The 24,734-nt window shown below is 37.3% G+C and overlaps 1 protein-coding gene across 2 annotated transcripts in view; it reads left to right on the plus strand.

The window, feature by feature from the left end:
- The window catches only part of HOMER1 (homer scaffold protein 1), a 94,322-nt gene that overhangs the window by 10,029 nt on the left and 59,559 nt on the right, over positions 1–24,734 (plus strand). Inside the window, exons 2-4 of one of the 2 annotated variants that reach the window (XM_050329490.1) lie at positions 13,445–13,601; positions 20,485–20,616; positions 24,157–24,249. In XM_050329490.1, coding sequence (XP_050185447.1) covers positions 13,445–13,601; positions 20,485–20,616; positions 24,157–24,249 — 382 coding nt within the window. Of the gene's footprint in view, positions 1–12,100; positions 13,602–20,484; positions 20,617–24,156; positions 24,250–24,734 lie in introns of those variants that run through there. The other variant, XM_050329489.1, reaches the window with a different exon arrangement.

Consider the following 24,734-nt stretch of genomic DNA (forward strand, 5'->3'; position numbering starts at 1 on the left):
TATGTGCCTTTCCTAAGTATAACTTAAATTTTGAAGTATTGTTTGCAAAGTGGTTGGTGATCTAGTTAGTTCCAGTATAATTACTGCATTGTACTTTGTCTTTATCAGCCTCCACCAGCACAATCAAAGCAAGCGCATGAGCTGTCAGTGGAGATATGTTTCTTTACATTATTTCAATAGCAATACCCAAGGGTAGTACTGATACAGCCCTTGTGTTTTGGAAAGTCATGTTCACAGAATCATGTAATCACAAAATGGGACAGGTTGGAAGGCATCACAGTGGATCATCTGGTCCAACCTCCCTGCTAAAGCAGAGCCATCCTGTAGTATATGGCTACAAAGATGATGAGAGGAACTGGAGCATCTCCCTCAGCCTCTCCTTAAAAGAGAGATGCTCCAGTTCCTCTCATCATCTTTGTAGTTCTCTGCTGGACCCAACCCAGGAGTTCCATGTCTCTCCTGTCCTGAGGAGCCCAGAACTGAACATAGCACTCCAGGTGAGGCCTCACTAGGGCTGAGTAGAGGGGCAAGATGAGCTCCCTTGACCTTGACCTGCTGGCAACGGTTTTCCTAATGAACCCCAGGATACCGTTCGCCTTCTTGGCTACAAAGCCTTGTTGCTGGCTCATGGACAGCTTACTGTCCAATAAGACCCCCAGGTCCTTCTCTACAGAGCTGTTTTCCAGCAGGTTGACCCCCACCCTGTGCTGCTGCCTAGGGCTATTCTTCTGTAGGTGCAGGACCCTGTACTTGCTCTTGTTGAGTTTCACACAGTTCTTTTCTGTCCATCTCTCCAACCTGTTGAGGTCCTTCTGAAGGGCAGCATTGCCCTCTGGGGTATCGGCCATTCCCAGCTTTGTGTCATCAGTGAACTTGCTGAGGAGGCATCTGCCCCTTCATTGAAATCATAGGTGAACAAGTGAAAAAATAGTGGCCTATTGTGTCCCTAGTACTGAACCTTGGGAAACACCACTAGTGACAAGTCTCCAACTAGACCCTCTACCACTGATTTCAACCCTCTAGAATCTGCCATTTAGCCAGTTCTCAATCCACCTCACTGTCCACTCATCCAACCCATACTTCCTGAGTTTGTCTATGAGGGTGTTGTGAGAGACAGTATTGAAATCCTTGCTGAAGCTGAGGTAGAGAGTACCCACTGCTTTTTCCTTGTATAAGCTGCTTATCAGTGAAACACCTGAGTCTGGGTATGGCCATTCTTCTCTACCTGTTAGGGTCCTATGGCGCAGCACTTGGCACAATTCCTTGGCTGACGTTTACTATGCAGACCTGTGAACCTGTTTCCCTGTCAGCCTCTGTAGTGGCATGTGCAGGGCACTGTTTTCTCCATGCACTGTGTTCATACCAGTATATTTAAAAAAGGATTGTGCCTTTATGATTGTTGTGAATCTCACTACAGTGGGAAGTTGCCTTATGGTGCAATGCATTTCACTGGGAAAAACAAGATTTTGAGCCATCCTGGGATGCCTTCAGTGATCTGATGAGCAAACTGGAAGCCTGTCAGGAGTGGTATTTGGGTGTCTCAGAGTGTTTGGTGTATGTGTGATGTGAACAGTCAGGGAAACAGATCTGTCACTCCCAGTTACAGGTCAATATAGGTTCAGCCTCTGCATCCAAAATTCAATAGAGTTTACTAGGCTGTAAGTTGTCACAAGGGAGGGACTTGCTGGTATGCTCAGAGTAAATTTAAAAGACTTTATAGTTCCTACAGCACTCAGTGGGATGATTCAAATTGATTTGTTATTTATGAATATAAAATTAATTTGTTTACATTTCTAGGAGTCTAATTCAGTTCCTTGATACAAATTTAATAATCCAATTCTCATGTTTTGATGTGGACCAGTGATTTTTTTTTTTAACTTAGCATGCAGCTGTAGTGCTCTGGATGGTGTTGCAAATTGTTTGATGATGAGTTAATGGTGGTAGTGATGAAATGCATGTTTATTTGGCCCAGTTTGTTCTGCTCACTTGTTATGTAAGTTCTGATACTTCCACAGGTACTGGTGGAAGCATGACTCTGAGGTGTCTGCAGTCAATGTGCGAGTTGTGCTAATGGTTTATTTCAGGGTGTTTATTTCTGAGGGTTAAGTTCAAAGGCTCTCAAAACTGACTGACAGCTTCTTAATGGTAAATAAGTGATTTGTGGGTTTTAAGATGGAAATGAAAGGCATGACAACTGCCAAGCCTACTAAAATGAAAGGCTTTTTCACATCAAGAAGGCATGACAAAATTAGTAACTTGGAGATGTGGAAAAAGATAAAGTGGACTTGGTTAATGGGGCAAGGAGTGGTAAGCAGGTGTGATTGTTTCTGTAGGAAGCCCTACAGGGGAGCAAAATAGAAGTTTAAAGCCAATAAGGATCTGAATTAAAACTGCTAGGAAGCAAGGAGGAGTTGCTAAAGATTGTGGTACCATATAAGGAAACCTTATTTTACTACAGAAATATGTCTGAAACAAGTTCCAAATGTAACGTAATAAACAAGGAAAATATGTATTCCTTGTTTTTGCTGTTGTGAGCAAGTTGCTAAGAGATCTAGTGTTTAGAATAGAAAAATTATGACTAGTATTAGTTGAGTGTTGCCTTTCAAAGTCAAAGTTGATTGGAAAAACAGCAGTTAGGCTAATTTTTAAATACTGTCATTGTTTATCGTATAATTGCTGATTATCTCAATGGAAACACATGAGTAATTGATTCTATGAATTTGTATTTATTCTGTTACTTTTTAGGTTTCAGAATTCTCAACTGTCTCTATTGTCAAAAGCCCCAACCTTGTCTTTGTTGCTTCGTACCTGTAAAATACAGCCATCAGAACAGAAATTCTTGTTGTAGGCAATGATGAGACTTGATGAAGCATGGAAAATCATAATGTCAAATTAGAAAATACTGTGTTTACATTGTTTATTGAACTCTGCCATATTTTATGCAACCAAAGCTGATGTAGGGTTGCTACTCTTGTTCTTTCAGTACTCTGAGTGGCTCCGTGTCCTAGTGCCAACCCTCTGTTCTCCATTCCTTCATGCTGTATGACTGTGCATGGTGACACTGGTTGGTGCTGCTGAAGGATTTCATTACAATCACTAAATTGATCTAACCAAACTTTAGAACAGAGGATGTTGGTTTACAGACAGTCTTATGCTTTCATATCAGGACAAAGCAAGGAGTTTCAGTCTATCAGTTGTCTATCTATTCAGTCTATCTGAATCTGCTGCTCTGGGTGGCACTCCTACCACTGCTGTCTTATGACCCCTGTATTCCACCAAACAGTATGATTAAACTCAAAGAGCCATCATCCACTTGCAAGATGCTGTTTTTCCCTGTCTGTGTCTCAGAAATAGCACCTATTTGGCCCCATGTGATTTGGCTTAATTCTCACCTTGTTTAGTCAGCATCAGTCGGACTAATTAGTTATTTGTGAGTGGCATAAACAGCTCTTATCACAAGCTGAAAATTGTTTTGCAAAGGAAACTACCAAACTTAGGATCTTAAAGAGTGATAAATTAATTTGAAAGTGTCTTTGAAACATGACAAGGAAAACATGCAGGTTGGGATTAGGTCTGCTTTCTGGAGATTGCAGTACATTCAAAATTATGTCCCATCTGGAGCCTTCTTCCTCCTCCTCCTCCTTCTCCTCCTCTACACCCCTGGAAAGGAGAGCACTGCTGGGCCTGCTTATAAAGCAGTGCATGAACTCCTGGCTTACTAGCAGTGTGTCTGGATCCCAAAGCAACTTTGTGGTCCTGCTCTCTCTGCTTCTATATTTGGAGAGCTGTGCTTGTTCTGCTTGTGTAAGGGGTTTCCTTTTTTTTTTCCTCTTCTGTAATTTTTTTTCCTTAAAACTATAGGTCTTGTAACGGGTCTGAAGACTACAGATACTTTCCCTGAGGACCATGTCTAGAAAATATCTAATTTTTTAAACTCAAGAAAACTGGTGGTGCAGGAGGACAGGAAACTATAACTTAACTGTTGTATGACGTGTATATTAAAGTGCTGTGTGAACTAACAGTAGAAAATCAAGTTGTACAGTTAAGCTACTTAATATTCTCCCTTAAAATATTTGCATGAGTTCTGTAAGGGTCATCTGACTAACACTGCTCCATTGCTGTTAAAAATCCCATTGCCGGGAGATTTTAGCTACAGATTGCAAAGAAAATATTGTCTCTATACAGAGAGGATCAATGAACCAGGGGAACCAACAAGAAAATCTGGTTATTAATTGCTTTGGGGCCTTTCTAAATTTATTTTACTAACAGGCATGAATGACATTATATCTTCGTTTGCTAAATTGTTCTGTACAGGCTTCATTCCTCTCATTTCTGCATGTGTTGCAAGTGGGGCAAAGTTGTGCAGTGGAATGGACAGGAATGAATATTTTTAGATGTAGATTAACATTGCTTACCTGTTTCTTATTCCAGATACAGTTTAGCTTAGTTTGCTGTATATAAGAGCTGTTGCAGGAATGTTAACATTAGATGTCTTTCAGAAATGCGTCATTAGCGTGCCATTCCAGGGTTCTTTGTTCATAGAATAGAACCTGATATTAGGTTGATTTTTTTGTTTGCTTCTTGTTAATATTTTCAGTGACTAGATGTGGAAAATAGCTGTACATCTTAAACTTAATTGTTCTAGTTCTAAAGATAGAAGAACTTCTCACTTGACTCCTGACAAGAATGTTTGAATAGAGCAAAAGTCAGTATTAAAGTATAACTTTTTTACTATCATAATTTCTTAATATTTTCACTATAGGTAAATATCTATCCTAAAATTCAAGCTAACATAGTTTACTGCTCTTAATTTGTTAAAAGCTCCTCAATCTTGTAATTTGAAAACAAATTTAAAGTAAAAGTTTATTCAGAGAGACCTTTATCCACTTGCTTGCACAATTTAGAGAGATAATCACTTGAGTACCTGGAAAATTCTGAAGATACCTGTATTACTGGAATACCTTAATAAACTGAAGTGAGATACATGAACATAAAGCCGAGTACTTGTCCTTGGTAGTATGCTTTTTGTTACGTCACCTGACTCCCAAAGCTCTCACTTGATTCATGGTATGAAAATGAGCTTCTTAAGGTTGTATGGAAGGACAAAAAAGGAAAACCTTAAGGGGATGGACCTTCATGCAGCTGTTGGGGGAGCTTTCAGAGTCAGTGATAAATTATTGCTGTGGATGTTTCCTGTAACACTTCAACTGGTTGCCTACCTGCAGAACTTGAGCAGCATCTGATAACTGGAGGCACCAGAGAACAGGCATTTTAAAAAATCCCAAAGAATTGCAGAAATGAAAGCAAATCCAGTATTTATCCATTTTCCTTTATTTTTTAAAAATAATCAGGTTAACATTATCCTATACATAACCTCCCCGTAGCTGTATTAATCTTTAGTGTAAGCAACACCATGTTCACTAACATTATACCAAAAGTTTAAGTTTTGTTGGTTTTTTTTCTTTGCTCTACAGTACAAGTTTTAATTTTATGTACTGGGCACTAATTTGTCTCCAGCTTTACAACTCTCCCAGCTTCCATGCTGTTGATGGTACTAAATTTGTGAAACTGTAATGGTCTGTGCTGTCCTACTGTCGATTTTAAATCTGTGATGTGGAGGAAACTCCTCACTCTTCTAAAGTTTACCAAGAGCCTTCAAGGGTGTCTTATAAATGGGAAGCTCAGAAAGAAGAGAAATGAGTTTAGATAAACTTTCTCATTTCTCAATGTTTAGTATTTGTTCAATAGCAAGAGCTTTATTTCCCAAGGTAAGGTAATCTAAATCCTACGATTTTATGTGATGACCATACATTTTAAGTGCTGTCAGTGGCTGTTTTACGCTACCTACTTGTATGATACTACTCTGTCTCTTTTCTTTCCCTTCCTTCTCTGGAAAGTTTTCTGCATGGGCTTCCTGAGCACTTAGTTGAGATTGGTGCATATAGAGTGGTTCATTTTTTCACCAAATGAACTGTTTTATAGGATTACATACCTGTGAATCATAGAATTGTTAAGGTTGGAAAAGATTATCAAGTCCATCCATCAACACAGAACTACCACTATGTTCGCCATTAAAACATGACTTCAAGTGCCATATCCACACATTTTTTAAACACTTGCAGGGATGGAGACTCCACCACTTCCCTGGGCATACTGTACCAATGCTTGATAACCCTTTCCATAAATAATTTTTCCTAATATCTAATCTTGTAGAGGTTAAGCTGTAAGCAGATCCCTAAATTTTTTCCTACTCTGTTCCTGCACCTTATGTCATAATATCTGTGCAATATCTGATTTCGAGCTGAAACAAGCTTACCAAAACTTCATATCCTTGAAAACCTAATGGACAGTATATAATGATGTTTCTGGCAAAGGTAAATGTATTTTTTACTTAGTCTTAAAGGTCTAATGAAATTTTCTAGATAATTTTTCTTCCTTCAAATCCTGAAAAATTGCTGATATTACTTGTGATGCTATGGTAACTCAGAAGTGCTTAAAAATCTAATACTAAAACCTGATTCTTAATTGGGTAAACAGCCATTTTAAAAAAACTTTGAAGGCACTGCTCTGTGTAGTGTTATGTAGCCATAGAACATATCCTGTAAACCCATTGAACTTTACAGATAAATAGTCATGTATATGTATTAACTGCTAACTGTATACGAAAAACTTGCCAAGTAACAACTTCAGTAACAACTCCCTAAACTTAAGTTGACCTTGACTTAAACCTGATTCAACCCCAAAATGTAACCGCAAAAGCAGATCTATGAATGTAGGTGTAAAACTAGATAAACCATTGGTGGTATGGGAGAGATTTTGGTCTCGTTACTCAGTTGTAACTTGCACTTTTTTTTGTATCTCAGTGCTTGTTTTGAGACACAAAAATTGTTATTGTATGTGTTTAAGACAGAAAGCAAAATCTGAAGTTGTACACATTACACAAGTACACAGAATGTGTTTGTTCAAGAATTTTATAATTTTAATTTTAAGATGTCAGTCACGGCCCAGAAAAAGGTTTTATTTCAGAACAGTTTCCACAGAATGGAAACCAGTGTTGTGCAAGACTTTCCTCTCGAACTACCATACAGTTTTTATCAAACATGAGAGCATTTTTAAGAATGTGGAAAATTCTGTGGTTTTCTGTTGCTTTGTTCTGTGTTTGCAGAAGTTTTTGACTTAAACAACATTGACCATGCTTGGATGCTGTAGTTTTGAGTAGGGCTACTCTTTTAATCACTCTTCTAATTTCTTTTCAGGGGTCTCTACTCAAGCTGCCTAGATTAACAAAAGCTTGCTACAGCTTTAGAAACAAGCTAGGGGAGAGCATTTTTTAAGAGTACCAGGACACTGGAAGAAAATTGTAGGCTTGGTGTGCTAATACTTTGAAAAAGCAAAAAGGTTTTTGTCCTGTCCTAAATCTGAGGATAATCAGCAAATGCCTGAGAAATCATGTGCAGTGTTCATGTTGTCTGATCTGGAGAGAAATCACCCAGGATGACAGCTATTGTAGAGGCTCAGAATTTAGTGTGTGCTAAATTACCACTTGCAAAAACACATATATGATGCCTACTGCAAGAGTTTGCAGTCCTCAGGACTGCCGGAGAGTGTGTGCTAAGAATCCAGTCTGCTATGTGGAAGGGTCTGCTGTGCCCCCGGCTGTAATGGGCTGAGGACAGCACAGTTTTTGTCCAGTCTCCACTGTAAATTGGGAACTTGAAGTGTGGTTGCACTCCAGTTCTGAGCACAGGACTGTTGTCCTGTTTTGGAATGTGGGGGCATCGTCTTCCTCTGAAACTCTTAGACTGAAATCTGATGGCTGCAATCTTGCTCTATTTGCAACAAGAAAAGGATCTTCAAGACACATCTTGTTGGACTTACCTTGAAAACGGTCCTTTGTTTGGATTCCAGGTGCATCAAAGCCAGTAAGTCTGCATAATGCACTGGAGTTTCAGGTTCTATATTGAGGAAATAGAAATTGCTGAAATGAATGACATAAATGTTCATTCTCATGGACTTTACACTACTCAGTAGAACTTATGAACTATCAAAGCTGAGCTTAGTAGGAACACCTCACTGGACATGCTTATTCATCCCCTTTGTGTCCTATTGGTTGGGGAAAATACTTCTACTGGGAGATTAAAAACTTCCAGATGGTTGTCACTTCCAGATGGCCCATGATGGTTCCTTTATTTTTTTTTTTAAACTCAGTTCCTCTGCAGGCCACAGTCCACTCACCTGATACCATGTCTACTGCCTACTCCTGCTTGGGCAGCTCTTTGCTCCAGCCCCTGCTTAGGTATCATTGCCCGTGTCTCTTTTTTAATTCATCCCCAGTCCTGGGCTATTCTTGTGTCCACCCTGACCTCATCCCCCACAGCAAATTCTGTACCAAAACGCTGTCAATTTAGCCCAGTGGGGGGGGAAATTTTAAATTTTTTAGCATCATTAACACACCACAAGACGAGGAAAGTAGGACATAACTAATGTTGTAAAAGTTCATACCTTCTTTTCAGTGACCTTATTGTTTTTACAGTAACTAAGACAACACAATCTCAGCCTTGAAAATTTGTAGGTTTTAGGGCAGTGAATATAACTTTGGAGTCATGGTAAGCAATAGGGTGGGAAAAAAAATAAGCAAAAAGAGATCATCACCACTAGTGTTGGCACGATCTGAAAGGACCAGAACACATCAAAGAATAGATACTTTTTTTAAAAAAAAGCAAATATTAGTTATGGATTAGCAAGAAAAGTTCTTTCTGTACTAACTTAAACTTCTTTCATGAAGTTTTAGTTAGTGTAACGTACCATTCCTATATCGAGTAGTGTGCATTCTTTTGTGAAGGCTGCATTAAGATGTCAAAATGAAAACAGTGGTTGAAAACTATTCATTCAACAGTTAAGACATGGGATTATCTCCTAAGCATAACTTGGGACTGATTGCATATCAATGAATGAATTTCTGTATCAATGATGAAAAAAACCGGTATGACTCTACCTGCTAATGATAATCATGCTTCTTTAGTTCTTACATTGCTACTCAGGTCCAGGAGGACTTAGCACTTGTTAGTCTGTGTTTGACCACTGTAATGTTGCAGTCTAAGCTAATTGAGAACAGCAGGATATTAGTCTTAATGTTTTTGCCACATCTGAGTGGACATTTTTAATAGTCAAAATTGCGTTACTATGGCATTCTTGTTAGTTTGTTTTCTTTTTGTTCAGAATCAGGATATTTCTGGAAAAAAATAATTACTATTCTACTTAATTAGTGAGGAGTTCTTATTTCAGTACATATTAGTATCTTTAATGAATACTAAATACTTTCTGGTTATGAAAGATTGAGAAGAGAAAGCTGAAAAAGGAAGAGAAGAGAGGGAAGAGTAAGAAACTGGTAGGGGTTTTTTTCCAGAATTGCTTTTTCTTATTTAAAGCTGTGCTTCCTTTTCAACTCTATATAGGCAAAAATAGGGGAATTATTTTTTTATATATGGATATATATATTGTATTTTTTTAGGATATATATTCATTTTTTGACTACTTAGCAAGGCAAAGAGGAAACTATTCTCCTATTTAACCAATATTCCTATAATTAATAGTATTTCAACTGAATTGATGAAACTTCCAGACAGAGAGCATTATGTGCCTGTGAGGATAATGGAAGAACAAAACTTTTGTATAAAGATGATTTGGCTGAAGTTACAAATATTTTTGTATGTTTTATACAGTACCTTTTTTTTGTTTATAGATGTTTCAGGAAATTTAAAATCTAAGTAGGTCTATTATATTGCTACAGAAAAGTACAGATGACTTAACTGTACAGCAGCTTGGAAGGACTTCAGTGATGCATCAGGGACAGATTCTATAGCACATTTGGTCCTACAGACATAAAGTACATAAATTCTATTAGTTTTCAGAAATAATCTTTATAAATATTCATTGCCAAGTGTCAAAACAGTGGTCTAATTCTAGACTCATCTAAATTTTAGTATCTTGTCAGAAAAAAATCCTAACTACCCTAGTAATCTGACAAAATCGTGATTTATCCATTTAGTTTAACAAAAAGAGCTATGCTGTTTCCACAGAGTGTAGACAGCTTGTTGTTCAGTAAAGCTGTAGTTAAAACATGAAAAGACTGTAACTCTAGCTTTATCAGAAGTGATTAAAGAAGTGTCAGTAAGCTTCATTTATGAGGTTACATACTGAACTGTAATGTCTGTGCCAGACCACACGTGCTCTTCAAAATGCTCAGGTTTGTGTTGAGCAGCGCATCTGAGGAACCAGCACAAACATGCAGGCCACCTCGTTAAACAAATGAAGATATTTAGGTGGGGCGATGGAAGATTTTTGTGCTGACAGTGCAGGAGAGCAGCATCTCTGAGCTGAACGGTTGACTTTTACTGACACACCCACTTGCTTTAGTCATATTTTATTCACCTACCTTTTACATATTAAAATCCTAACCTGTGATGTGTCGAAAGTCACAGTTATGTGATATACTGAACTGTGACTAAACTGAATATCAGTGCTGGTCAAATGTATGTTCATTAACCACACACTGACAACCTGTATTTGGTTCTTTGATCATTAGTTTATGTGGTCAGAGCCTTTATATTTTCCTTGCAATATCAATCTTCATCAAAGTAATTTCCAGACTTCTAAGATTTTTTTTTTTTATGGACTCTTTAACTTTCCAGAGTTAAAGTTGCTGGTTGCATTATGGGAATATGCATCACTTTATGTTTGCTTGTGATTAATTGGGAGGTAAATGAAAAATATATCTATGGTTGAAGACAAGTAAAGCTCAAGTATGATTGAGGAAGTAATTGTAGATATTCAAAAGAGTGGAAAGCATTCATGTAAAGATTCTATTAAAAAAAAGGTAAATAAAAGCCAGTCACCTTTTCATAACCTTTGTTTTGAAGAGGTTTGTATCATGAGAACAGCTATGCAACCTCCTATGGCTTGGTGATTTAGAAGGAAAAGATGAGTTGGTGTTGAGGGTACAGTGACATTTGTATAAAGAACTAGCATTTGCATTGGTTCCCTTGGCCTGCCTTCCTTCTTCTTTAACTTTCACTGAAACTGTACTGCTGTCCCTGATCTATTCTGCATTCTTTCTGTCATTTCTTCCAACACCCAACATAAGAGAACACCACATCTGCTGTCAGGTGAGCTTCAAAGAACCTTGACTCCCAGCTGCTACTGAAAGCTGCTCTTCCTGCCAAGCAGTAGAGATATTTCAGACAGTTAATGTCCCCTTTGTAATAAAGCCAAATTGAACCTCCTTGACTAAAGTAACCAAAGTTCTGTGTGGTTTTTTACATTTTCATTTATTTTGGAAAAAAATGTGTTAAAAATGTACCTCTTAAAAGGAAATGAGGGCAGGGTAAGGAGTATGTGTTTTCACATCTTGGAAAGGGGAAAAAACAAGAGAGTCAAGAACCTAAAAAGTTAAATCCAACTGTAAGTCCTGCTAATTGATATCTTTGGAATTTGATGGCAACATTCCCTGAAGAATACAACATCTATTTGTCATTAAAATGTAGCTAAATTTAAACTGACAACTATAAAATCATAAAATGGTTTGGATTAGGAGAGGCATTAAAGGTCATCTAGTTCCAGCCTCCTTGCCATGTGTAGAGAGACACCTTCCACTAGACCAGGTTGCTCAAAGCCCCATCCAACTTGGACCTGAACACACATCCCTGATGGGGATGGATCATTCTGCAACTTCTCTGGGCAGCTTCTTCCAGTACCTCACAACCTCACAGTAAAGAATTTCCTCCTAATATCAAATCTAAACTTCCCCCTTGTCCTATCACTACGTGCCCTTGTAAATGCCCCTCTCTAGCTTTCTTGTAGGCTCCCTTGATGTACTGAGAGGCAACTGTAAAGTCTCCCCAAAGCCTTCTCTTCTCCAGGCTGAACAATCCCAATTTTCTCAGCCTGTTCTCATAGGAGATGTTCTCCATCCCTCTGATCATCACAGAATCTAGAATCAGATGGCCCTTGTCTGGTCTCACTCCATTAGGTCCATGTCCTTCCTGTCCAGGAACCCCAGAGCTGGATGCAGTGCCCCAGGTGGGGTCTCACCAGAGCAGAGCAGAGGGGTAGAATCCCCTCCTTTGACCTGCTGCCCACACTGCTTTTGATGCAGCCCAGGATACAATTGGCTTTCTGGGCTGTGAGTGCACATTGCTGGGTCATGTCCAGCCTCTCCTCCACCAGCACCTCTCTGAGTCCTTCTCAGCAGGGCTGATCTCCATCTGTTCATCTTCCAGCCCGCATTCACGCTAGAGGCTGCCCCACGCAAGTGCAGCACTTTTCATTTTGCTTTGTTAAACCTCGTGAGATTCCCATGTGCCCATACCTAGAGCTTGTCTAGGTCCCTCTGGATGGCATCTCATCCTTCAAGTGTGTCAGCTTGGTGTCAAGGGCAAATTTACTGAGGGTACACTCAATCCCATTCTCTATGTCACTGATGAAGTTATTAAACAGTTCTGGTCCCAATTCTGAGAGATACCACTTGTCACTGATGTCCATTTGGACTCTGAGCCATTGACCACTATTCTCTGGATGCAACTGTCCAACCAATTCCTTATCCACCAAAGAGTCCACACATTGAAACCATTTTCCAATTTTGGGAAAAGGATGTTGTTGGGGACTGTGTCAAAGGCCTTGCAAAAGTGCAGATGACTGACAGATGATCCATAACCCTTCCCTAGTCCACTGATGTAGTCACTCCACTGTAGAAGGCCATCTTATCACTACCTTAGTGATACTAAAATATTTTTAGATGGGTGTGTAATGCTATATGTCCTGGTAGTTGTCATGGTGAAAATAAGTTGTAAATTCTAAAGTAGAGTAGTTTTTTCTTTTTACCTTATCTAATTTCATTTGCTAAGCACTTTACTTTGACCCATGTATTTAATACATTACTTAGTGTTGATATGAATACATGCACTTGTAAAGCTACAAAGAATGGAGGTTTCACAACACATGTTCCTAGCCTTAATTAATGTTAGTTTTAGGAAACTGTATTGAATCAGGCAATTCAGTTCCAGATTATGGCTTGAAATTGATGAGTATAATCATAGTATTGAAAGATTCTGGAGAACTCATACGGATAATGCAATGTGCAGTGTAATGAAGTCATACATGTATTAATGCCATTTAGTTTAAAGGGATGGATGGGTGGTGAGAGCTGGGAAGATGATGGGATGTGTCTGAATCTATATTAGAGATGCCTTGGAAGACTTGCATTTTGTTGCATATGTATATTAATGTATTTATCTGCTCTATGCAGCAACACCTACAGAAGTTCTCAGGCACGGTTTATCATGCAAAGTAACTTGTGTACATTTCAATGGGCAAACTGGCAGATAACTTGTGTGCAATGATAGTACACACAAATTATGTTCATAACCTCTACTCTCTTATCCTTCAGGGAACAACCCATCTTCAGCACCCGAGCTCATGTCTTCCAAATTGACCCAAACACTAAGAAGAACTGGGTTCCCACCAGCAAGCATGCTGTTACTGTGTCCTACTTCTATGACAGCACAAGAAATGTCTACAGGATAATCAGTTTGGATGGCTCAAAGGTAAATTTTATTTCAGAAAACCTAGTTTCACCATTCATTTTTGTATTTATTTACTAGTCTGGTGTCCTTCATGTTTCTTCTGAGATGTTTGTGTCATTATCTAACAGATTACTGATGTGTTAAAATGGAAACATTTCCTCATTGCATGTTTTAAGTGTTTATTTGAAAATTTATTTTCCATGTGGTTGTATTTGCTTCAATAACTGTTGCTGAATTCAAGTGATAACCTGTTGCTTAGCTAATACTATGGGGAGGATAAAATGACAAAAATTTGTACATAAAGTACAAATAGGGTTACAATAACATGTTTTCATTTTTGTGTTCAGTCACTTATCAATATAATTAGCTTTGGCATTGTAAAGGACATCTGTTCAGTGCCCATAATCACTTAGTAAATCCTTCGTTACATAATCTTCCAATTTTTGTGTAGAGAATGTGAGGATTCCCTCCTAATAAAGCCTACCTAATAAAGCTTTCCATGGTAAGCTTTTATCAAAACTCAGTTGGTTTGAGTCTTGAAGGGAAGGGGTTGTGGCTTTTTAATTTTTTTTTTTATTTCCCTACTTTAATTAGAAAGGATAATGTACTGAGTTGCTGTTGCAAGAAATGTCTAAGAAATCAATTTGATGTGCAGAAAATACTTGACTGTTTCTAAGGTTCTACCCCAAGTAGGTATAAGAACAGTAACTTTACAAACAGCATATCAGAAAACTTTGCATTAAGTATATTAAAGAGATACAAAATGTAATCAAAAGTTGTGATCTTTTCCAGAGACTTTCATTTGAAGCTTCTGGAAGCATGTTAGTTCATAATCACTGGAACTGAAATACTCTTTTAGAACATAGCAATATTCACAGAGATTTTGGGACTATTTATTAAAAGCTGAAAAATATTACCCTGCATTTTTTAAAATATCCAGTGTATTGCTATTTTAAATGAGAAGGAAGAATTTCTATTGCAAATAACTATTTAGGAAGCAATTTCATAGTCAAAAATCTCTGCTTCAAGTGATTGAGGCTCTGGTGTTAAAGTCTACCAGAATTTTTCCAAGTTTAAGTCTTACTTTTTTTCCCTTCCCAGCCCTCCTTCAAATGATTCTATCAGTTGTGTCAAATAATTAACATCCCTTTTGAGTGACTGTTTATGAATAAAAACCTTAGAATTGGAACTAGATATATGAAATCAAGACTACCAGTTATAAAATGTAGTGCTTTAACTGATCTGGAGAGTTTCCGAAGTCCTTATTCTGCTATCCCCTGGGGTTCATTTGCCTTCAACCAAAGCTGCAGTTCCTGCCAAGTGCCTGCTGAATTAAATTTTCAAGTAGTCATTCAACTATTTGTTCTTTGTCTACTGCAGCATTCCCTTTACATTCATGGTACTATGGGCAAGCTATATTGATAATGCAGTTAATCACTTTCATTTACTCTGTGAGTACTGCAATCCTAATAATGTTTTTATCCAAGTCTTAAATGATTCAGATCTGGAATTCCAGTCATGATTAGGAAGGACTCATTGTTTTAGGCATTCACAACACTGCTCTGAAATATACACAGGTGAATAGCAGTATTTTAAGAAGGATTCCTGCATAATTCCTGGAGACTTCTTTTTTTTTTTTAATTAAACCCCTATCTTTTTTAGCATGTCTGCACATACCCAATATGGTATATACAAAGGACTAAATGTAAATATAAAACATTCTTATGTTTGGAGTGCATCAAGATAGTGTCCCTGTTGCATGGCATTCAGCTAGGTGTCAGTAACACTACTGGCAATACCATGTTGCCAGTGGCCAAAAACACTTGTTGGACCCGTTTTTAGGGTGTCATGCCCCTCCCTCAGAAGGAATAGATCCAACCAGGTTTTACTCTATACCTGGGTGCTGGTGGGGTTTGCAGCACCCTTTGGATTTGTGTGGTGGAGAGAATGACGTGAATGTGGCTGCTCAGTTGCTCAGGTGCTGAGCAGTAAGACAGTGCTGGCAACTCACATGTATATTCACTTAGACTGCAGTAAGAGGGGGTTGAGAGAGAGATGCTTTAGATTTGAGTGGTAATCCTATTTCTGCCCCACACCCTTCCCTCTTTTTTAGGACAGTGAGTTTCAGTAGTATGCCTGGATAAAATGTAACTTCTATACTGATAGTTTAAAAGTCATTAAATCTTTCTACTTGAAAAAAAAGGACGTTTTAAAGAATCTCATTCAGCTATTGTATATTGCAGATTCCCACTTGAATTTGCTTAGTGGGGGTCTTTGGTTTATTTTATAAGTGAGGGATTTTTTTTTTTTTTTGAGCCAGCTGTTTACTGCTTACTTTGAATGCATTCTGTGTAATTTTTTTTTCTGAAATTACAGTCTTCTCTTGGAATAACTTGCATCAGAAATTAAGCTAGTTAGTGTCTCACTAACTTCACTATAAAAAACCATTCTAGGACCATAAGGTGTTCAGTGTAGAGGCTATATTTTATAGTCATGTGTAATATTTGCTATATTTTATAGTCGTGTAATATTTGGAGCCCTGTTGCCCACAGCAGGAAAATCCTGTAATCTAATAGAACTTGAAGCTGATTTCTGTGACCCCTTGAGTAAATATCTTTTATGTAACCCTTTCCTCCTACCACTCTCAGAATCAAAAGAAAGCCTGAGCAATAAAATTTCTAATGCAGTATGGCATGACAACATTGAGCAGTTGTTGCTAAGGCTTTTGCTTCTCATTAATTATATAGTCATTTCAGAGTTCCTTGGAAAAATGTGTTTGAGTACTTCTTTCTCCTGGGTGATGGAATGAAGCCTCCATTATTTCTCCACTAACAGTGCAGACAGACATTAGGATTATTCCCAGAGTCCCACTGTCTTTTCCATTCAGTCTCTGAGAAAAGGAACAAGATCAAGTAGTGTGGTTCTTGCCATTTTAGTTAACTCTCTGATAATCAATTTTTTTCACAGCTACAAGATAGGAAAACAAAATTAAAATTTTGTGTTCACCAAAAATAAGGAAAGACTCTGGAAAAGAGTGGTTTTCCAATCTGTAGGTTCCATCAGCCTTATATATATTATTACTCTGTCAAGTCTCCTGTCAGTGTTACTGCCGTAGATGATTTTTGTATTTTAATAACTGTCTCACTTTAAAGGGATAATCTTTTAAATGCTTGATAAAAGTTTTAAGTAAGGCCTGTAAGCTCCAGAGTTCAGTAATCTTCCTTTGAAAAAGTTAAAAAATACTGTGTCTTAATTATTATTCCTATCAATTTTAGCACAAGATAAAATCATATTTGACTGTTACTGTATGTCTTGCAGCTGTTGGGTTTGCAGTCAGTAAAATGAAAACCTCAGACACATGCCCTATTTTCTCATAGCTAAACTAATATGAAAGGAAAACATGAAAGCTATTTTATAATTAAAAAAAATTCTGAAGATAACTAAATCTGCTTTCTTCAAAAGCTAAATGTCTGCCTGTCAGATTGACTCTGTTCTGTTTTTAAGATATTTTTGTTCATTTATGCAAATAGCATTCTTGAAAGTTGATGAAATATTTGACACTTGTTATACTGGTAACTCTACAGTGAAATCTGGATTAGAGGAGAGCAGTTAAAGCAGTACCTGTTTGAATGTGCAAGACAGGCTTAATTATAAATTCTGATTAAAAAATTAATCTTTTTATTTTTAAGCTGAAGATATGAAAGATTTGTATCTACTTCTTTCCAGAAGTAGCTGACACTGACTGTATCTATAGGATGCTCTAGTGCTGCACTTTTAAAAGCAGAATTTTACACTTTAGAGATGTAGTGTACTAATGTTTTTAATTCAGAGAAGACTGAAAGTCTTGATTTTCTTGTAAAGTTGGTAAATCTGATGGAAGGGCTCTTCTTTTTTTTTTTATCACTGGGAATCTAGTCTTCCCAAGTGAGACACTTGAGTGCAACCTCCTTATTTTTCTCTCCTGGAAAATAAAGAGAAGAATTGCAGCAACTCTTTCTCAATATAATTATCTTTTTAAAAAGTTTTCTTCCTGCGTTTCTCCCTTGCAAGGAAGCAATTTGACAGTCAATGTAACCCAGCATAAATGCGGATTGCTGTCAAACAGCTATCCTATCCTGGTCCAGGCAGTCTGTTCTTGTTCTCTGTTCTGCAGCAAGCCATGTGGTCAGCTGAAGCAGTCTCAGCTAAAAACTGGTTGGTTTCTCCCAGGTTTGTCACTGGGTTAAGCTGGAACCAGCTATGCTGCTATCACTGCAGGAGATGGCAGCCCTACAGGCTTTAAACCTGCCATTTGCTTGGAGATCTTAAGTCCATATCATCATCCCTGGCTTCATCTTCCAAATTGAGAAAGTTACATCCATGACATAATATGTACACTCTCAAATCTGTGATGCAAGTTCCAATTAATCAAACATTGGATGGACCTGGGCTTAAGCAAGCTAGACAACATAGTTAGAGCTCGAGTTGGAAAAAGAATCTTTTCTACACAGTCCCAGGATATTTAATTTCAAGCATGTTATTGTGGACAGCTTCCACAGCAAGTGAGATTGAGCATTAAGTGAACCTGCACAGCTCTGTTCTGTTTATTTCAAAAGTGGGCTTCTGACCAGTAATAGTGCAAAAGAATACAAGAAACCTACAATAAAAGAGACATCCAGAACACCTCCTTTCTGAGAAGTCCACCACTCTCTCTCATATTATCTTGTCTGTCCTATGTGGCATAGACAACCATTTTCTATGAGGTCAGTTGGAGGTCATAATGCAAGTACAAGCCTGCTGGCTTTGTTTGGACTCCAAACCCTATGCCTAAAGAAAGGAGAATAATGTTTCATTTACCAGTGACTTTGCTGAGCAACTTCTCCTATGTGAAAATCTGAGATACATTTTTTTGGACAATAATTGCTGGAGACAGTTCTCCAGTCTCTGGTCACATGGCAAATCTTGTCTTTGACCTGGTGAGGCTCTTTTGTTCAAATGTAAGCTTTTAGAGATTCCAAAATTTTCCAGAAGTTGTTCACAAAGGTAGCTAAAGTTTGCATTTTGAGGCAAAGGTTATCAGAGACAACTGCCTGTTTGATATTCTCAGCTTTGAAATTCTTCAGATTTGTTCTTCTAAATTAATGTGAATATAGTGGAGCTGCCAAAGCCACTGCAGAAGATGCCAGTTTTGTTAAATTTATCTGTGCTGCAATATCTTTACTTGTCTTTTTATGTGTTGCAATACAATTTGTTCTCCTTTCTTTCAATAATCCTCTCTGCCACTTAATCTGAGAATCACCATATGCACGTGGGAGCTGTTTGTGGGTTTAGCGAGCCCCTCAGCTTAAAATTTGTCAGTCTTACTCTGTAAAATTCATAGAAAATTTTAAGCTGATAGTAGCAGTGCTTCAGCAGTACCCAAATCTCAGCAAAAGTCAACTCCTTCTTGTAATATCCATCCAGAAGGCCATATCACACAAGTAGTATAGACTGATTTTGACTTCTAGAAGGTCTTGGGCTTGTGAGAGCAGTACTTCATCTCTCTGATGTTGAAGTTTCAGACTGTCACCATCCCAAGAAAATGTTATGTTCTTCACATCCATACAGTTTGTGCTAGTCAAAGAATAAAAGAAAGTTTGTATTATTGACAACAGATAGTTTGGACCATGTGGATTTTGTTGTTGCTGCAGGGTTCCTCAGTAATCACTGTCTTTGACCTGCCAGGGCTAAGGCAGGAGTTATGTTTTCATGGAAACAGGAACCATGCACACAGCTGTTCAACAGATTCTCAGCTTGGTACTGTAAGACAGCTGCAGTAGGAAATACACTGACAGTAACCTTTGGAGGATGGTAGCTGGCATGTAAGAAAAATTCTTGCTGAATCGTTCTGCTTATAGTGTGTGCTATTTTCTGGAAAGTTTTTAGGACATTGTCAGGTGTCACTTGGGTGTAACAAAGCACCAGGCATTCATGAAAGGGGCTGTGAATTATTTGACAAATGTGAGTGAAACTCTTAGTAGCACCAGACAGTTGAGGCACCATGCCTGCATTTCACTTCAGATACACCTGTCTTTGGGTTTATGGCTAGTCTTTTTTGTCCCTGTTGACTGGTTGTAGACTGTACTGACCATAAGTTTTTTAGTTAAATGAAACCCACTAGTATCAGTATAAGACTTTATCCTGTCATACTTTAAAGTCAGCTGGACAGTTCCATATTGCAGATTTAGAGTATGCTAGACAAGCAGAAATACTGTTGAAATCCATGGTGAAACTCCAGTTGCTTTTAATGGAATCAGCATATCATCTAATAGTTGCTTTTTGTGTTTGCGTTAGCAGAAGCTACATGCTGGAGGATGTGCTTCTTCCATCCTTTAGATAATAAGAACCAGAGAAGAAAAATTATTCCAAGGGTAGCTCTGCTTCTGTAGTTGGTGGATGACCCTGTAATTGTTAGCCTTGCTTGTATGTGTGTAAAGGAAATAGATTCTTGTAGTACAGAAATTTAAAAAAAAACTGTGCTCCTTGTTTTACTGCATGTTTTTCAGGGAGAATCTCATTTGCAACAGGGCAAGGGTGGGTAAACGATGGAGCTTCCAGTGGAACTTGAGAGGCCTTGTCTTAGGGAACAAACTTTGCTGTTCTTCTATGCAGATGCTTTAAAAAACTTAAAGGACTACTTGCAGTTGTAAATTGATGCCTTGTCTGTCCGCCCTCCTCGCTTTTCGCCCTTTTACAGAATGTGTGCAAAAATATACCTTTGCAAGTTTAGCTGTGATTGACTTAAAAAACTGTTTCTTAACTCTTAGTAAGTGTGTGTCTCAGTGTACAGATACTTGCCTACAATGTCGGCATTTTCAATTATGAGTAGTCTTAAAAGAAAAGTCAAAACCACAACCCCCTTTTTTACAACTGTTACTTTTTTCAGGCAATAATAAATAGCACCATCACTCCCAACATGACATTTACTAAAACATCCCAGAAGTTTGGCCAGTGGGCAGACAGCAGGGCTAATACAGTCTATGGCTTGGGATTTTCATCTGAACACCACCTTTCAAAAGTAAGTATGACCAGCTAGTGAAGCCATTTGAGTATATTTTATTCCTGCTTGCTGTATCTTGATTCAGTTCTCATTACTGTTGTTATTTAAAAATAATTTACAAAAAATATTCTGTATCAGTTTTTATTATGTAAAAACAGAAGACTAAATGTAATACCTTCAAATTTTCTTTTACATGATGGAGAAAAGGAGGGACATTTAAGCCTATCACAGTATATGTTGTTAATGCGTTTGAAGTATTGATTTGTTGATTGTTGTTGTTTTTTAGATTCCATTACTCTTTTTCATGATAGAATGTAAAGAAGTAAACAATTTAGTGTTTCTTCTCTATATAGATTTTCTAGGACAAAAATTGCTGGTAGTCTTCAGATGCATTTTTGTCTTTTAGGATAAATGTACTTCCACTTTTCTACTATGTAGTGCATCAAATTACTGATATTACAAAGTTTGCAGTCTTAAAGTAAAGGTAGTGGGAAATATATTCAGTTTTAAAAAAAAAGGCATTTTTTATTGAAATGTAAAAGTTGAAATGTTTGCCAAAAAAACTCCTTGCCATAAATGAGAGTTTCTTTTCCAGTCTGCTTGTGCAGGAGGGAAATACACCTTATGCCAAAGAAAGCAGTAATCTCTATTTCTCAAACTGATGGTACAGTTCCTCTGAGCACTCTTCCTGCAATATGTATTCCTTTTACTGCTGCTCTGGTAGACAAGTCCGGGAACCTGTACAAGACTCTGTCATTTTTTTTCAGATGAAGAATTTCAATTCAGTTTAAGAACCTGTATTTATATTAAACAAACAATTTTCCTATTTGAAATATACAGAAGATCTGGACACCCCAAGTGCAATTAAAGGAATGCATAGCACATATTTAAGTAAGGAATAATGATGAGTGGGTATTTAAAAGGAACAATCATAGCAGCCTTCTTGAGAAAGTTCTTATTGCTATCCAAGGATAAGTATGGGCCTGCCTGAAAGCCATTAAAATGAGACTCAGTACAATCTATTTTATTTGGACAAGTGTCAAACTTGTTGGATTTCTTCCTTTTCATAATCAGATAGTTTTCCTTTCCACAAAGCAACAGATTTGTTCTAGAACTTTTTTTCTGTACTCGATTTATTAAAATCCTTTAATGAACAGCCCTGCTGTATGTAAGTTGTGTTGCAGTAGTGTCTCTGGGCCCCAGTGAAAGATCTCAAGTTCCAGAGACCAAAAGACAGCCTGCAACCACAGACTTGATCTCGTCTGTGACTGATTTCCACTAGTTAATGATGTAATAATCAGAGCAGACGAAGTAAACTGTTTATTCTCACATCATTGTCTACTTAGAGTAGTTTATGCTGTTTGTTTTTTGTTTAAGTGTCCTTGTCCTCCTGAACTAATTGCTAAGTTAGAGTGCAACATCAGTAAACCTCTTTCTGTACAATTATTGTGACTAAGAATTAGTGGAGTGAGACTGTCTGATAAAAAAGCAATGGCACTTCAATGAACTTCACATCCAAACAGTACAAAAGAAAATTAATTAATCATTTATTTATTTTCATTAGACCTTTTCTCAATATGTTAGACAACAAATTCATCTCAAGGCTGTTCCATCAGAAGCTGGGGATACCTGGAAGGTATTTGTGTTGGAAAACGTTCCATTCATAGGATTTGTTAGCGGAACCCCTCTTGCTGATCCAGTATAAGAAATAGAATGCCCCATGATTTTCAGGAAAAACTGAGAATTACTTTCTCATTCAGAATGTGTTTATGCTTTTGATAGTATCCTGATGTATGAGAAGAAAAATTCTTTTTAGAGTTTGCTGTCTTACCCTTTTGAATTAGTTGATCTGATTTATTCTGTAAAACTTAAAAAGTATACTAAATGGAAAGTGCCACCATGGATATTTATGTAAGCCTCATGTAGTCTTCCTGCACAATTCTTTATTTTTTCCTTAAAATTTTGGTTCTCCAGAGAACTTTTCCTTTTGTACCATGAGACTATGTCTTTGTCATTGAGAAATTTTATCAGGAAATAGCTATTATTACCTGACTATCACAAGGAATTCTGGAAAATTTGTGAAAATTTCTACCAAGTTTTCCTTAAAATGGCCCTTTCTCAGAATGATATCTATTGATCTGTCTGTTATATATTTTTTGCAGTTTCTATGGCTGTCATACAGAAGACCATATTTACTGTCTTTATGTCTTCAGCCATTTATTCTAAACCTCAGCATTATGTTTTCCTCTTAACAATCCTCTGGTCTTAAAGCTGATTTAAATAATAGGTTACCCACCAGATTTTGAGGTTTAGGTACAACTCTTGAATAAGTATTGTCTAGTTCTGGTGATCTGTTGCCAATTTCATCATCTGTTTTGAGACAATTTTTGGATGCTGGATTAAACTTTCAGGAAAAATAAGCTTTGAAATAACCTGACAGGTGAAATAGAGGGTACAAGTGGAGAGAAATTACATTTCCTCAAATACTAGTACCTACCAGGAGAAGACCATAAGGTTTTTTTGGGTCTTCTGAAGTAAGTGAAGTTCTGATTGAAAATAGTTGATAAAGTTGTTTCACATAAGAGGCCTTTTTATCTTCTAAATACAATGTGTACAAAACAGTTTCATCATAGGCTGTTGCCAGATAGATTTAGAAGCTGTTGTTGAAGATTCCAATATTTTTGCAGAATCATTTCAGTCTTAAGCTGATCATAATAAGGTAATGTTCTGTAGGACACAAAAGCAAATGCTTGGCTACTATAGCAATTAGTGTAGCGTCAAGATGAGATCTAGGAAGACAATTTTTTTCTCTATCCAGAAAACCAGGCCTCATTCTTATTAAAGTGATATAATCTCTCAAGTTTAAGGGCACATGTGTTTCTAAATTGCTGCTTTAGCTAGTGTCTTCAAGCATAGAAATAAAGCCTTATATGGCAGTTCAATGTGCAATTCCTTGATTCATTGTTCATATATGCAAGTGTTTAGTTCAATGAATTTGTTCTTTAACTTGATTGATGTCAATGAACAATCAAGAAATGAACTTGATTCAGTATTTCCACTGTTGCTTTCCTAATTAGCTATTGAATTATAAATGCAGTTAAAATTTGGGAAGAAATCAGTATTGTTTCAATCATGAAAGAATGAAGCCCACTGAAAGATGTAGGCTAATGGTGACCACATTAGCGTTCAGAACCAGATTAGTTATTGTCAGGAGGAGGGTAAAACCTGAATCTAAAAGCAGCTGTGTAATACAGTTTGCCACTATTATTAGCCATCTCTGAAGTGAGTTTTTTTAAAACTATCAACAACAGATCATGTTTCATTGCATTGTAATTTTCCTGACGTGTAAACAGTGTACATTATGTCTGAAAGGTATATCACAGGGTAACTCATTTAAATGAGTATCTCATAAGGAGAAAATTTAAAAAATTCTACTGACAAAAACTGATTTGGTAAAATGCAAAGTGCAGCATTCTGTTCTACATGTATTGGATTGCTTCATGCCTACTCTTTCTCTCTCTCTTTTTTTTTTTTTTTATTTAACATATGTACCTTCAGTTTGCTGAAAAATTTCAGGAATTCAAAGAAGCTGCACGAATAGCAAAGGAAAAATCCCATGAAAAGATGGAGCTAACAAGTACACCCTCTCAAGTGAGTCTTATTGCCTGATTCAAGCGTTGTACTTCGTATCTGTTCTACTTACTGTATTCTTACACAGACATGTATTAAAAATTAACAGGGTATTTCTCAGTTACTGTGAATCCTCTCATCAGTCAGCAAGAATGTCAAGAAGTCTCAAGAATACATTTTGCATACACTGCAGAAATATCAAAGGACTTGCTTTAAAACAAAATTGGGCTTTTTTTTAATTCCTTTCTTAGAACTTTCCAAGTAAACATGGTTATGTAAGTGAATCTATAGGGAACATTTTTTGTACGTTTTCTTATTGTATCCATGAAAGTTCAGGTGTTGCACTGTAAATAACTTTTATAGAACAATCATTGCAACAGAGATGGAAGCTTAAAAAGCAAACTATTTTTACTTATTTCCTACTGTGTAGTTTTCACTTGTGAAATGTGTTAAAGGAGTATGACGGATTCACATGCTGGTTCTGGAGTTTTATTACGTTTAGCCAT

The sequence above is a fragment of the Myiozetetes cayanensis genome, unplaced genomic scaffold (assembly GCF_022539395.1).
Source record: "Myiozetetes cayanensis isolate MyiCay16 unplaced genomic scaffold, myiCay2020 scf4, whole genome shotgun sequence".
NCBI classification, from domain to species: domain Eukaryota; kingdom Metazoa; phylum Chordata; class Aves; order Passeriformes; family Tyrannidae; genus Myiozetetes; species Myiozetetes cayanensis.